This window comes from Phyllobates terribilis, unplaced genomic scaffold (assembly GCF_046119375.1).
Source record: "Phyllobates terribilis strain yellow unplaced genomic scaffold, ASM4611937v1 Scaffold_7__3_contigs__length_470593459, whole genome shotgun sequence".
Taxonomy (NCBI): Eukaryota; Metazoa; Chordata; class Amphibia; order Anura; family Dendrobatidae; genus Phyllobates; species Phyllobates terribilis.
In genome coordinates this window covers 247,675,063-247,688,717 of record NW_027362767.1, presented here as the reverse complement: position 1 = coordinate 247,688,717, position 13,655 = coordinate 247,675,063, and the positions used below count along the sequence as shown (strand labels likewise).

Genomic DNA, 13,655 nt, shown 5'->3' with positions numbered 1-13,655 from the left:
CTCCCCTTGCTCTCCACTTCTCTGGCACACTGCTCCCCTTGCTCTCCACTTCTCTGGCACACTGCTACCCTTGCTCTCCACTTCTCTGGCACACTGCTACCCTTGCTCTCCACTTCTCTGACACACTGCTCCCCTTGCTCTCCACTTCTCTGGCACACTGCTCCCCTTGCTCTCCACTGCTCTGGCACACTGCTCCCCTTGCTCTCCACTGCTCTGGCACACTGCTCCCCTTGCTCTCCACCGCTCTGGCACACTTCTCCCCTTGCTCTCCACCGCTCTGGCACACTGCTCCCCTTGCTCTCCACTGCTCTGGCACACTGCTCTCCCCTTGATCTCTGCTGCTCTGGCACACTGCTCCCCTTGCTCTCCACTGCTCTGGCACACTGCTCCCCTTGCTCTCCACTGCTCTGGCACACAGCTCCCCTTGCTCTCCACTGCTCTGGCACACTGCTCCCCTTGCTCTCCACTGCTCTGGCACACTGCTCCCCTTGCTCTCCACTGCTCTGGCACACTGCTCCCCTTGCTCTCCACTGCTCTGGCACACTGCTCCCCTTGCTCTCCACTGCTCTGGCACACTGCTCCCCTTGCTCTCCACGTCCCTGCCACACTGCTCCCCTTGCTCTCCACGTCCCTGCCACACTGCTCCCCTTGCTCTCCACTTCCCTGCCACACTGCTCCCCTTGCTCTCCACGTCCCTGCCACACTGCTCCCCTTGCTCTCCACGTCCCTGCCACACTGCTCCCCTTGCTCTCCACGTCCCTGCCACACTGCTCCCCTCGCTCTCCACGTCCCTGCCACACTGCTCCCCTCGCTCTCCACGTCCCTGCCACACTGCTCCCCTCGCTCTCCACATCCCTGCCACACTGCTCCCCTTGCTCTCCACTCCTCTGGCACACTGCTCCGCATGGTACCCACTTCTCTTGCAGACTGCTCCGCATAGTACCCACTTCTCTCGCAGACTGCTCCGCATGGTACCCTCTTCTCTCGCAGACTGCTCCGCATGGTACCCGCTTCTCTCGCAGACTGCTCCGCATCATCCCCACTTCTATCGCAGACTGCTCCAGGTATCTGGTATTTTCACTTTAGAAGGGGGCTACTTCAATTAGAAAAGGTTGTTCAGGTAGTGGACAACCCCTATTGAGTCATTGTAAAGGGTTTATCCCTATTAAAAAAAAACAACTTTGGCCTGTAGGCTTAGTTACCTGTAAAAAAAAAAACCTGCTTTAATTACTCTCCCTGGGTTGAGTGCCGATTCTCAGCCTCTACATTGGTCACGTTGATAGCGGTACAGCCAATCACTGCTGATGTAAACAGCACAAGCTGCTGATTTCATTTTATGGGTAAACTGTTTTAGGTAGGAAACGTCTTTAATTTCTTGGAAAAGGGGTAAAAATGATTATCCGGGAGGAGTCTGGAAGAGGACAGAGGCGACTGGAGGAAGGAGTCTGGAAGAGGACAGAGGCGACTGGAGGAAGGAGTCTGGAAGAGGACAGAGGCGACTGGAGGAAGGAGTCTGGAAGAGGACAGAGGCGACTGGAGGAAGGAGTCTGGAAGAGGACAGAGGCGACTGGAGGAAGGAGTCTGGAAGAGGACAGAGGCGACTGGAAGGAGGAGTCTGGAAAAGGACAGAAGCGACTGGAAGGAGGAGTCTGGAAAAGGACAGAAGCGACTGGAAGGAGGAGTCTGATGGAGGACAGAGGAGTCTGGAGGGAGGAGTCTAGAGGACAGGTGACTGGAGGTAGGAGTTTGGAGAAGGACAGGTGTTTGGAGGAGGATAAAGGTGACTGGAGGGAGGAGTCTGGAGGAAGACAGAGGCGACTGGAAGGAGGAGTCTGGCGGAGGACAGAGGCGACTGGAGGAAGGAGTCTGGAAGAGGACAGAGGCGACTGGAGGAAGGAGTCTGGAAGAGGACAGAGGCGACTGGAAGGAGGAGTCTGGAAAAGGACAGAAGCGACTGGAAGGAGGAGTCTGGAAAAGGACAGAAGCGACTGGAAGGAGGAGTCTGATGGAGGACAGAGGAGTCTGGAGGGAGGAGTCTAGAGGACAGGTGACTGGAGGTAGGAGTTTGGAGAAGGACAGAGGTGTTTGGAGGAGGATAAAGGTGACTGGAGGGAGGAGTCTGGAGAAGGGCAGAGGTGACTGGAGGAAGGAGTCTGGAGGAGGACAGAGGCGACTGGAAGGAGGAGTCTGGCGGAGGACAGAGGAGCCTGGAAGGAGGAGTCTGGAAGAGGACAGAGGCGACTGGAAGGAGGAGTCTGGCGGAGGACAGGTGACTGGAGGAGGACAGAGGTGACTGGAGGGAGGAGTCTGGAGAAGGACAGAGGTGACTGGTGGAAGGAGTCTGGAAGAGGATAGAGGCGACTGGAAGGAGGAGTCTGGCGGAGGACAGGTGACTGGTGGGAGGAGTCTAGAGGAGGACAGGTGACTGGTGGGAGGAGTCTAGAGGAGGACAGAGGTGACTGGAGGGAGGAGTCTAGAGGACAGGTGACTGGAGGGAAGAGTCTGGAAAAGGACAGAGGTGACTGGAAGGAGGAGTCTGGCAGATGATAGAGGAGTCTGGCAAAGGACAGAGGTGACAGGAGGGAGGAGTCTGGAGGAGGACAGAGGCGACTGGAGAGAGGAGTCTGGAAGAGGACAGAGGCGACTGGAGGAAGGAGTCTGGAAGAGGACAGAGGCGACTGGAGGAAGGAGTCTGGAAGAGGACAGAGGCGACTGGAGGAAGGAGTCTGGAAGAGGACAGAGGCGACTGGAGGAAGGAGTCTGGAAGAGGACAGAGGCGACTGGAGGAAGGAGTCTGGACGAGGACAGAGGCGACTGGAGGAAGGAGTCTGGACGAGGACAGAGGCGACTGGAGGAAGGAGTCTGGAAGAGGACAGAGGCGACTGGAGGAAGGAGTCTGGAAGAGGGCAGAAGCGACTGGAAGGAGGAGTCTGATGGAGGACAGAGGAGTCTGAAGGGAGGAGTCTAGAGGAGGACAGAGGTGACTGGAAGGAGGAGTCTGATGGAGGACAGAGGTGACTGGAGGGAGGAGTCTAGAGGACAGGTGACTGGAGGGAAGAGTGGAGAAGGACAGAGGTGACTGGAAGGAGGAGTCTGGCAGATGATAGAGGAGTCTGGCAGAGGACAGAGGTGACAGGAGGGAGGAGTCTGGAGGAGGACAGAGGTGACTGGAGGGAGGAGTCTGGAGAAGGACAGGTGACTGGAGGGAGGAGTCTGGAGAAGAACAGAGGTGACTGGAGGGAGGAGTCTGGCAGATGATAGAGGAGTCTGGCGGAGGACAGAGGTGACGAGGGAGGAGTCTGGAGAAGAACAGAGGTGACTGGAGGGAGGAGTCTGGAGGAGGACAGAGGTGACTGGAGGGAGGAGTCTGGAGAAGGACAGAGGTGACAGGAAGGAGGAGGCTGGCGGATGATAGAGGAGTCTGGCATAGGATAGAGGTGACAGGAGGGAGGAGTCTGGAGGAGGACAGAGGTGACTGGAGGGAGGAGTCTGGAGGAGGACAGAGGTGACGAGGGAGGAGTCTAGAGAAGAACAGAGGCGACTGGAGGGAGGAGTCTGGAGGGAGGAGTCTGGAGGAGGACAGAGGTGACTGGAGGGAGGAGTCTGGAGAAGGACAGAGGTGACTGGAAGGAGGAGTCTGGCGGATGATAGAGGAGTCTGGCGGAAGACAGCGGTGACTGGAGGGAGGAGTCTGGAAGAGGACCGAGGTGACTAGAGGAGGACAGCGGAGTCTAGAAGAGAACAGAGGAGTCTGAAGGGAGAAGTGTGGAAGAGGACAGAGGAGTTGGAAGAGAGGAGTGTGGAAGAGGAGTGATATGTCTGGAGGAGGACAGTGGAGTCTGAAGGTAGGAGTCTGGAGGACAGAGGAGTCTTAAGGGAGGAGTCTGGAGGAAGACAGCGGAGTCTGGAGACGTGTGGACTCTGGAGGACTGGGGAGTCTGAAAGGAGGAGTCAGGAGGAGGATAGGAGTCTTAAGGTAGGAGTCTGGAAGAGGACAGTGGAGTCTGGAGGACAGATGTGACTGGCAGCAGCTCACATAGAGATCAGAGCAGCGCTTGGCTGGGTGTTCCTGTGTATGGAGGATTAAATATGCAAGTTGCATTTTCAGGGATGAAGAGTACTAGAACTCTATACTCCTGATGCAAGCAGCAATCCTACAAGTCACAATCAACCCTTTAATGAGTTGTGCAATATGACTTAGGATAAAAGCCAAATCAGAATCTCAATTTGCAGACACGGTGTTTCGGGCTGTTGGCCCTCATCAGTGCAAAGTATGAGAACTGATTTGGCTAGATGAGAGGCTCTGGACTGAGGTCTAAGGGGCAATGCTTCTCCTTGTGGAGAGTGACATATCTGCTCCTGCACGTCAAGGTAAGGAGGCTTATTCGCTGTGCAATGTTCCTCTGGCCTCTCATCTAAGCAAATCAGATGTAACTTTGTACTGACGAGGGGCAACAGCCCCAAAACACTGTGTCTGCAGACTGAGATTGTGATTTGGCTTTTATCCTAAGTTATATTGCAAAGCTCATTAAAGGGTCGATTGAGACGTATAGGATCGCTGCTTCCAACAGGTGGCGCTATAGAGTTCAAGTCCTCTTCTTCTTTGAAGAGACAATTTGCATGTGTATGGAGGAGTCAGTGGACAGAACTCGGTCGCTTTCTAACGTACAGGGGGCTTTAGGTCCCTACATATGACAGCGGGGTCCGTATGTGGCGGCCTCCTCATGGTGAGCAGTGTATCCCGTATTTATATAAGGTGTGGTACAGTATGGAGCGCGGCGGCTGGCATTATTCTTTGTGTGCCTCTGCTATGAGACCTCTTTTATACAGTAGCACTGATTTTTACCTGACACGCTATTGGACAGCGCTACACGTGATCCACATCTTCCGGCTGCAGCTGGCCAATAGTAATTCACAGCCTGGGGTCCGCGCCTCCGCTGTTACCATGGAAACACACTTCCGCGTTCCACAGGCCGCTCGCGGCTTCCGGGTTGGTTTCTCCGGCCTCCGGGCCTGGGTCTTAGAGCCGTCATGTTCTACACGGTGTGGGGCTTCGGGTGCGGGATCAGGACGGTGCACACGCTGCTGACGTGCGGGGTGACTCTGCTGCTGCTCCTGCACCACACCGGTCAGTACGTGCCGCATTCCTCTACCACGTGCCCTGTCTGCAGTCCTTTCATATCCTGGGAAAGCTGGGTGCCAATATGGCCGCCACTCCGGCTCCTGCAGGGCGGGCACCTGCTTTCCCCTCATTCCTGGCTGTGCTGGGGACTTGTCTTTTCCTCTGTTCTCTGAGGCGGTGAGGACGGGGCGTTATTCATAATTCTCACCATTCTGGGAAATACACGTTTTCATCGCTTTATATTACATTTGGGCTCCATGTGTAGCGCCCGACCCCTGGAGAGCCCGAACCTCGGAGTGAGAGCCCAACACCCCCAGAGAGAGCGCCCGACCCCCCACCACCGGACAGCCTGACGCCCCCTCCATCCCCCAGAGCGCCCGACCCCCGGTGAGCCCAAACCCCGGAGAGCCCGACCCCTAGAGCGCCCGACTCCCCTGGAGAGCCCGGGGGTGAATGTTCTGTACAGGATAAATAATTGTGTATTTTCGCACCGTTCCGGGCTTGGCGGTTGGCATCACCATTGTGTGAACTGGCCTCTACATTTCATTATTCCCGAGCTGAGAATAAGAAGGGATTAAAGGGATATTCCCGAAATAAGTCATCTCCCCATCCATAGACTATGGGTATTGTGCTGATCTCCGGGGGACCACCGGCTGCAACCCACCGATCCCGAGAGCAGCTGGAGCCCAGTCCTGGATGAGGTGGAGATTCCGGTGATTGCAGAATAATATTATTATTATTATTATTAATAAAACATCAATTCTATTAAAAACCTAAACAAGGAATAAACCAAAAACACTAAGCCAATTCTGTATAACCATAATATGGGTCACACGTTGCTGCCCAGAGAGAACCGCCACCAAATCCTCTCCAGAGGGCGGACAGCAGGACGGGGGCATCAAGGGCACAAATAGGGGGCGACTAACGGGCCAAATCAGAACCAGTCTGATGACAAAGTGACCTATATCAGTCCCGCAGACACTTGCCACTGAGGTTGGTACCCTAACAGTCTATATAGCGCCCCCACTCAGCGATGGCTGCAGATGTGCACATACAGGATTGATGCTCATCTTATACAGATCCCCCTGTATCCAGAGACCACCTCTGCTGGCTCCATCCCCGCGGTTCCTGTCGGAGGCTCCAGGTCTCATTGCGTTTCCCCATTGGTAACTTGGGTTGATCAGGAGACATAGGTGCAGGCTCCATATCCAGAAATCGTGACCTGGAAGTGGGCGTGTCCACGGGCAACATAAACCGCCCCTCTAAGTGTAAACCAGGCTGCACCAGGGATTAAAGGGGATATCCAGTACTGAAAACTCTATATTTACATCAGAGCAGGTACTGTGATAAAGGGAGAAAAATTACAGTTACTTTTTAAATTGCCTTATAAATGACTTTTAACTCCATCTCTGCGGCAGTCTTTGGGGCAATCATGTGCCACACATCCACAGTCTCTGGCCTAATCTGGGATTTTTTGTATGAGACTGCTGAGGCTGGTGATTGGCCGCAGCGGTCACTTGAATGTTACAGTGGGAGATTTCCACAGCAAAGTTAATAAGAACTGTCAGGGATCACCATGGGGGAGAAGAATTAAATGTTGACTAGTTGTTAATTTTTTTATTTTAGCACATTCCCTAATTTCATACATTTAACAAAAAAAAATAAATCCTTGGATTTTCCCCTGAAAAATAAACTGTAGCTGTCTGGAGCCACCACTAGAGGGAGCCTGGGACCTTACTGCATACTGGTATGGTAGTGAGATCAGTGAATGCAGTGAGCTCCCCCTTGTGGCAGCTGCTGGAATTTCTCTATCCCAGTGGCCATTCGGGGGGGATTGGAGCTCTGTAAAATGAAGTGACCACAGAGGACTCCTTACATACTGCTGGTGTTTGAAGCTTTGCTTTCTTTTAACCCTTTCTTCTTTTTTTTCAGATCTCTCTTCCCAAGAGAATGTCTGGATCCATCTGCAGCCGCTCGTGTTTGTGTTGATGGTCACATGCTCCACGGCGCTGTATTATGGAGTGTCGCTCATGGACCCGGGCTATGTGCTTTCAGACTGTGATGAGAAGGTATAACCCTTGTGTGTTGCTGTATGACCTTGTGAATGCAGCTGAGCCTCAGCCCACTAATATATCTGTCGTCTGTCAGTATCCTCTCTCCGCAGAGAACGACAGGCAGGAGAAGACGTCGCTGAGCCCCGGCGCCGTGAGGATGAGACGCTGTGGATATTGCTTTTTAAAGGTGCAGTTCCCCCTTCCCTTTATGATATTTATTGGGCCTAATGCGATCACAAAATTTTGCTGGCTCTAGTCCCCACTAGAGGGAGCTCCTTACATATAACTGTATGCAGCTAATGGGAGCTGTGTAACTGCATACAGTGAGCTCCCCCCTAATGGTGGCACCAGGCAGCCAGAATATTATTATTTAATGACACCCCTGGGTTAGAAATGTTAGTTTTCACAATTTCCATTTTATATCTCAAACCAATTTCCAAGGAGTTCCTTTTACTTTAAAGTAGTAGTTTCCCAGCTGTTAAAAAAACACCATCTCCCTGCGGATGTAAGGGCATGCTGGGAATTGTAGTGTGAATTGGAGATCACTGCTTTAAAGGAGTGTGTCGTTTGTTTGTGTGTATGTTAATATACACTGCTCAAAAAAATAAAGGGAACACTTAAACAACAGAATATAACTCCAAGTGAATCAAACTTCTGTGAAATCAAACTGTCCACTTAGGAAGCAACACTGATTGACAATCAATTTCACATGCTGTTGTGCAAATGGAATAGACAATAGATGGAAATTATTGGCAGTTATCAAGACACCCTCAATAAAGGAGTGGTTCTGCAGGTGGGGACCACAGACCACATCTCAGTACCAATGCTTTCTGGCTGATGTTTTGGTCACTTTTGAATGTTGGTTGTGCTTTCACACTCGTGGTAGCATGAGACGGACTCTACAACCCACAGAAGTTGCTCAGGTAGTGCAGCTCATCCAGGATGGCACATCAATGCGAGCTGTGGCAAGAAGGTTTGCTGTGTCTGTCAGCGTAGTGTCCAGAGGCTGGAGGCGCTACCAGGAGACAGGCCAGTACACCAGGAGATGTGGAGGGGGCCGTAGGAGGGCAACAACCCAGCAGCAGGACCACTACCTCCGCCTTTGTGCAAGGAGGAACAGGAGGAGCACTGCCAGAGCCCTGCAAAATGACCTCCAGCAGGCCACAAATGTGCATGTGTCTGCACAAACGGTTAGAAACCGACTCCATGAGGGTGGTATGAGGGCCCGACGTCCACAGATGGGGGTTGTGCTCAAAGCCCAACACCGTGCAGGACGCTTGGCATTTGCCACAGAACACCAGGATTGGCAAAGTCGCCACTGGCTCCCTGTGCTCTTCACAGATGAAAGCAGGTTCACACTGAGCACATGTGACAGACGTGACAGAGTCTGGAGACACCGTGGAGAGTGATCTGCTGCCTGCAACATCCTTCAGCATGACCGGTTTGGCAGTGGGTCAGTAATGGTGTGGGGTGGCATTTCTTTGGACTGCCGCACAGCCCTCCATGTGCTCGCCAGAGGTAGCCTGACTGTCATTAGGTACCGAGATGAGATCCTCAGACCCCTTGTGAGACCACATGCTGGTGCGGTTGGCCCTGGGTTCCTCCTAATGCAGGACAATGCCAGACCTCATGTGGCTGGAGTGTGTCAGCAGTTCCTGCAAGATGAAGGCATTGAAGCTATGGACTGGCCCGCCCGTTCCCCAGACCTGAATCCGATTGAGCACATCTGGAACATCATGTCTCGCTCCATCCACCAACGTCACGTTGCACCACAGACTGTCCAGGAGTTGGCGGATGCTTTAGTCCAGGTCTGGGAGGAGATCCCACAGGAGACCATCCGCAACCTCATCAGGAGCATGCCCAGGCGTTGTAGGGAGGTCATACAGGCACGTGGAGGCCACACACAATACTCAGCCTCATCAGGAGCATGCCCAGGCGTTGTAGGGAGGTCATACAGGCACGTGGAGGCCACACACAATACTCAGCCTCATCAGGAGCATGCCCAGGCGTTGTAGGGAGGTCATACAGTCACGTGGAGGCCACACACAATACTCAGCCTCATTTTGACTTGTTTTAAGGACATTACATCAAAGTTGGATCAGCCTGTAGTGTGTTTTTCCACTTTAATTTTGGGGGTGACTCCAAATCCAGGCCTCCATTGGTTAATAAATGTGATTTCCATTGCTGATTTTTGTGTGATTTTGTTGTCAGCACATTCAACTTTGTACAGAACAAAGTATTCAATGAGAATATTTCATTCATTCAGATCTAGGATGGGTTATTTGAGTGTTCCCTTTATTTTTTTGAGCAGTGTGTGTGTGTGTGTATATATATATATATATATATATATATATATATATATATATATATATATATATATATATATATATATATATATATATATATACATATGGTTTTCAAAGCTTATTCATGCATATAGAGCTATTGTGCAGCGCTGCTTGCTGTCAGTGAATGGTAACATTCTTGATGAAGACTGAAGAACAAAGTTTATTTTTAAAGATGTTAAATAAAAATGAACAGTAACTGGGCGTTGTCCTGGGCCTCGCTGACACATCTTCATGCATCTGATCAGGAGGGATGCTGATCCCCGGCAGTGTGATACGTCATTATGGCCATTGATGTCGTTTTTCTGGAAAAAGTCCCTTAAATTAATCTCGTCTCATCCCACAGCAGCCGATGAGGGCTCGACACTGCAAATCCTGCCAGCGCTGTGTGCGGAGATACGACCATCACTGCCCATGGATTGAGAACTGTGTAGGGGAGAAGAACCATCGAGTCTTCATCTTGTACTTGGCTCTTCAGCTGCTGGTGCTGCTCTGGGCCGTCCACATCGCATGGTAAGAGAAAAGGACATCCCATACCCACATTACATATCCCAGATTACATCCCGTGGTGATACATTTATGTACACAGTGACTGCACCAGCAGAACAGTGAGTGCAGCTCTGGAGTATAATACAGGATGTTACACAGGATCAGTAATGTAATGTATGTACACAGTGACTGCACCAGCAGAATAGTGAGTGCAGCTCTGGAGTATAATACAGGATGTAACTCAGGATCAGTAATGTAATGTATGTACACAGTGACTGCACCAGCAGAATAGTGAGTGCAGCTCTGGAGTATAATGCAGGATGTAACTCAGGATCAGTAATGTAATGTATGTACACAGTGACTGCACCAGCAGAATAGCGAGTGCAGCTCTGGAGTATAATACAGGATGTAACTCAGGATCAGTAATGTAATGTATGTACACAGTGACTGCACCAGCAGAATAGTGAGTGCAGCTCTGGAGTATAATACGGGATGTAACTCGGGATCAGTAATGTATGTACAGTGACTGCATCAGCAGAATAGTGAGTGCAGCTCTGGAGTATAATACAGGATGTAACTCAGGATCAGTAATGTAATGTATGTACACAGTGACTGCACCAGCAGAATAGTGAGTGCAGCTCTGGAGTATAATACAGGATGTAACTCAGGATCAGTAATGTATGTACAGTGACTGCATCAGCAGAATAGTCAGTGCAGCTCTGGAGTATAATACAGGATGTAACTCAGGATCAGTAATGTAATGTATGTACACAGTGACTGCACCAGCAGAATAGTGAGTGCAGCTCTGGGGTATAATACAGGATGTAACTCAGGATCACTATTGTAATGTATGTACACAGTGACTGCACCAGCAGAATAGTGAGTGCAGCTCTGGAGTATAATGCAGGAGGTAACTCAGGATCAGTACAGGATCAGTAATGTACAGGATCAGTAATGTATGTACACAGTGACTGCACCAGCAGAATAGTGAGTGCAGCTCTGGGGTATAATACAGGATGTAACTCAGGATCACTATTGTAATGTATGTACACAGTGACTGCACCAGCAGAACAGCGAGTGCAGCTCTGGAGTATAATACAGGATGTAACTCAGGATCAGTACAGGATAAGTAATGTAATGTATGTACACAGTGACTGGAGCAGCAGAATAGTGAGCACAGCTCTGGAGTATAATACAGGATGTAACTCGGGATCAGTAATGTAATGTATGTACACAGTGACTGCACCAGCAGAATAGTGAGTGCAGCTCTGGGGTATAATACAGGATGTAACTCAGGATCAGAACAGGTTAGAGTGGGATGTAAAAGTTTGGGCACCCCTGGTCTAAATTACTGTTATTGTGAACAGTTAAGCAAGTTGAAATGATTTCTAAAAGGCCTAAAGTTACAGATGACACATTTGCTTTGTATTTTAGGCAAAAAAAATCTATATATATTTTCATCTTTCACATTTTAAAAATTATGAAAATGGGCCGATGCAATAGTTTGGGCACCCTTGGAGATTTGTTGCTTAGGTAACTTTGACCAAGTTTTCAGACCTTAATTAGCCTGTTAGGGTTATGGGTTGTTCACTATCATGGTTAGGAAAGGCAAGGTGATGCAAATTTCCCATCTTTATAAAAACCCAGCCTCCTCCTTATCCTTTTTATTTCATTTTTTTTCTTGTTTAAGAAACATCTTTCTACAGGATCTTGTCAAATGACCTGTACAGACACAGATGGCAGATAATCTGCTACATACCTACAGCCGTCACTAGGGGGAGCTTCCTGCATTCTGAATTAGTGTGCAGTAAGCGCCCTCTAGTGGCTGCTGTTGGTATTCAGCATGGTTTATCTGCAGAGGAGCTGGAGCTTTGTCCTACAGTGGGGCAGGATTTTGATCTATGCAGATCGTAGATAATAAAGCAGTGTGTAATCCTGGATATCCACTGTGACGTAGGTGTGAATACCACAGGCGGGCACTACCCACGTGCCAGCACCTTGCTACGTTGCACTCTCCTGGATGATGTGAATAGACGTTTTCTTTGTACAGGTCCGGACTTCACCCTGTAGGGACCTGGGGCGAGTGGCTGCGCACCAACATCTTCTTGCTGGCAGCGTTGGTTGTGATGGTGGTCTGCACCGTGGTGGTGAGTCTGCTGCTCGTCAGCCACATGTACCTCATCTCCTGCAACGTCACCACCTGGGAGTTCATGTCCCACCATCGCATCGCCTACCTGAAGCAGTGCGACCCCGACACTAACCCCTTTGACCGAGGCCTCATCCGGAACTTGTGGAGCTTCTTCTGTACGTGCGGTAACGTGGTCTGGGAACGGGTTTATTTCAGAGACACCATTAACACAGTGTGAACCTGGACCAGAGATGGGGAAAGAACAAGCTGACCCCTAAGTGAAGGGGTTGGATAACACTGAGCATGCCCCTTGGTTATTGCTGTAGGGTACCCTCGCCACCTCTACCCACTAGTATTGACCATGGCGCCTCTGAGGACACATCAGACCCCGCTGTAAACGGACAGAATAATAGCCAAAGACCAGTACAGATGGGGGCGGCACTGCTATGCATCCAAAAACAGTGTTCACAGCCCTATGTGTTTCCATAGTTCCGTATTACAAACTACCTGTCCAGTATGATCCTGCAAGACGAGAGAACACGCGGCCTGGAGGACCCTCCACTGCAGGATCAGTTTGGTTGAGGTCTGTTCTTACCCTAGAGACACAGAAATCCGCAGAGGAGCTGTGTACACAAAACCATGCTGTAGTCAAGTCTCATTCATTAACATTGGTGGAATATGTTGAAAAGGGGATTTTCAAGTGTTTGAGACCAATCGAGAGCCATTCTGGTAAGAAATCAGTCGTGAGGAAGATGAGATCTGGAAGCTGACTTTACGGCTTTTTGTTTCACAGTAGCCATAGACGTATACAGGGGGTCGTTGTCTAACTTTGCCCCCTATACAGTTCTGGGAGGTCCATCCATCATGGACCCTGCTCATCTCTGCCAGACAGCACTATGGCTCTTATATTCCCACTATGTGACGGCAGGACCCCCGTGTCTGCGCCTCCAGTCTCTCTCTTGGTAGAGAAGTCTATACTGTGTAAGACGCTGCCCGGCGATGAGGCCGGAGAACGGCACTGATTATTTTTATAGATTTGTGCTGCCAGGTTTAGAATTGATTTAATAAAGACTTTACCTATATTTTCTGTCTTGTGTGTGAACAAAGGTCGGCAAGATATTCCACATAGAACACACAAATCCTTGACTGGGGTATTATCTTGTTAAAATTGCAAAATTCTTATTAAAAATCCTGTGTTTTTGGGAACAGAGGGACTTTTAATTTTATAGTTTGCTGCTAGTTGTCCAGGTTCCCGACCACCGCTGCAGACAATCAGTGGGCACTGGCAGTGCTGACAAGCTCTTCGGTTTAGAGCTTGTAAGTGCTGCTATAATGCTGGCCGGATGCAGACTGCCTCAGTCCTCTTCTGCTTGCAGCAGAGGAGGACACACAGTTCAGACCCGCAGTCACCATCCTTGCAGGTCTGAACTGAATCTTCGGGAGTGCACCGCCACCTGCCGAGCAGGAAGCCGGGAGGTAGAGGAGCAGTGCGCTTCTGCAGAACTTTCATGAGACAA

The 13,655-nt window shown here is 50.4% G+C and overlaps 1 protein-coding gene across 2 annotated transcripts; it reads left to right on the top strand.

Annotated features, from left to right (window-relative positions):
- The first annotated feature begins 4,933 nt into the window (after positions 1-4,933).
- Positions 4,934-13,220, top strand: ZDHHC12 (zDHHC palmitoyltransferase 12). 2 transcript variants are annotated; one of them, XM_073640219.1, is made up of 5 exons: positions 4,934-5,128; positions 7,055-7,191; positions 7,271-7,363; positions 9,871-10,034; positions 12,061-13,220. In XM_073640219.1, exons 1-5 carry the CDS (start codon positions 5,032-5,034, stop codon positions 12,374-12,376), a joined length of 807 nt encoding a protein of 268 aa, XP_073496320.1. In that variant the 5' UTR covers positions 4,934-5,031; the 3' UTR covers positions 12,377-13,220. The 2 variants fall into 2 exon arrangements, with proteins under 2 accessions (XP_073496320.1, XP_073496319.1); XM_073640218.1 differs by having other exon boundaries at positions 4,935-5,128; positions 9,868-10,034.
- Positions 13,221-13,655: the final 435 nt, after the last annotated feature.

Excerpts from the sequence above, each read along its gene's own strand:
- ZDHHC12 (XM_073640218.1), top strand. The coding sequence starts at position 5,032 with ATGTTCTACACGGTGTGGGGCTTCGGGTGCGGGATCAGGACGGTGCAC. Across the intron at positions 7,192-7,270 it reads TTTCAGACTGTGATGAGAAG|TATCCTCTCTCCGCAGAGAA; the intron begins GTATAACCCTTG and ends GTCGTCTGTCAG. Across the intron at positions 7,364-9,867 it reads GTGGATATTGCTTTTTAAAG|CAGCCGATGAGGGCTCGACA; the intron begins GTGCAGTTCCCC and ends CTCATCCCACAG.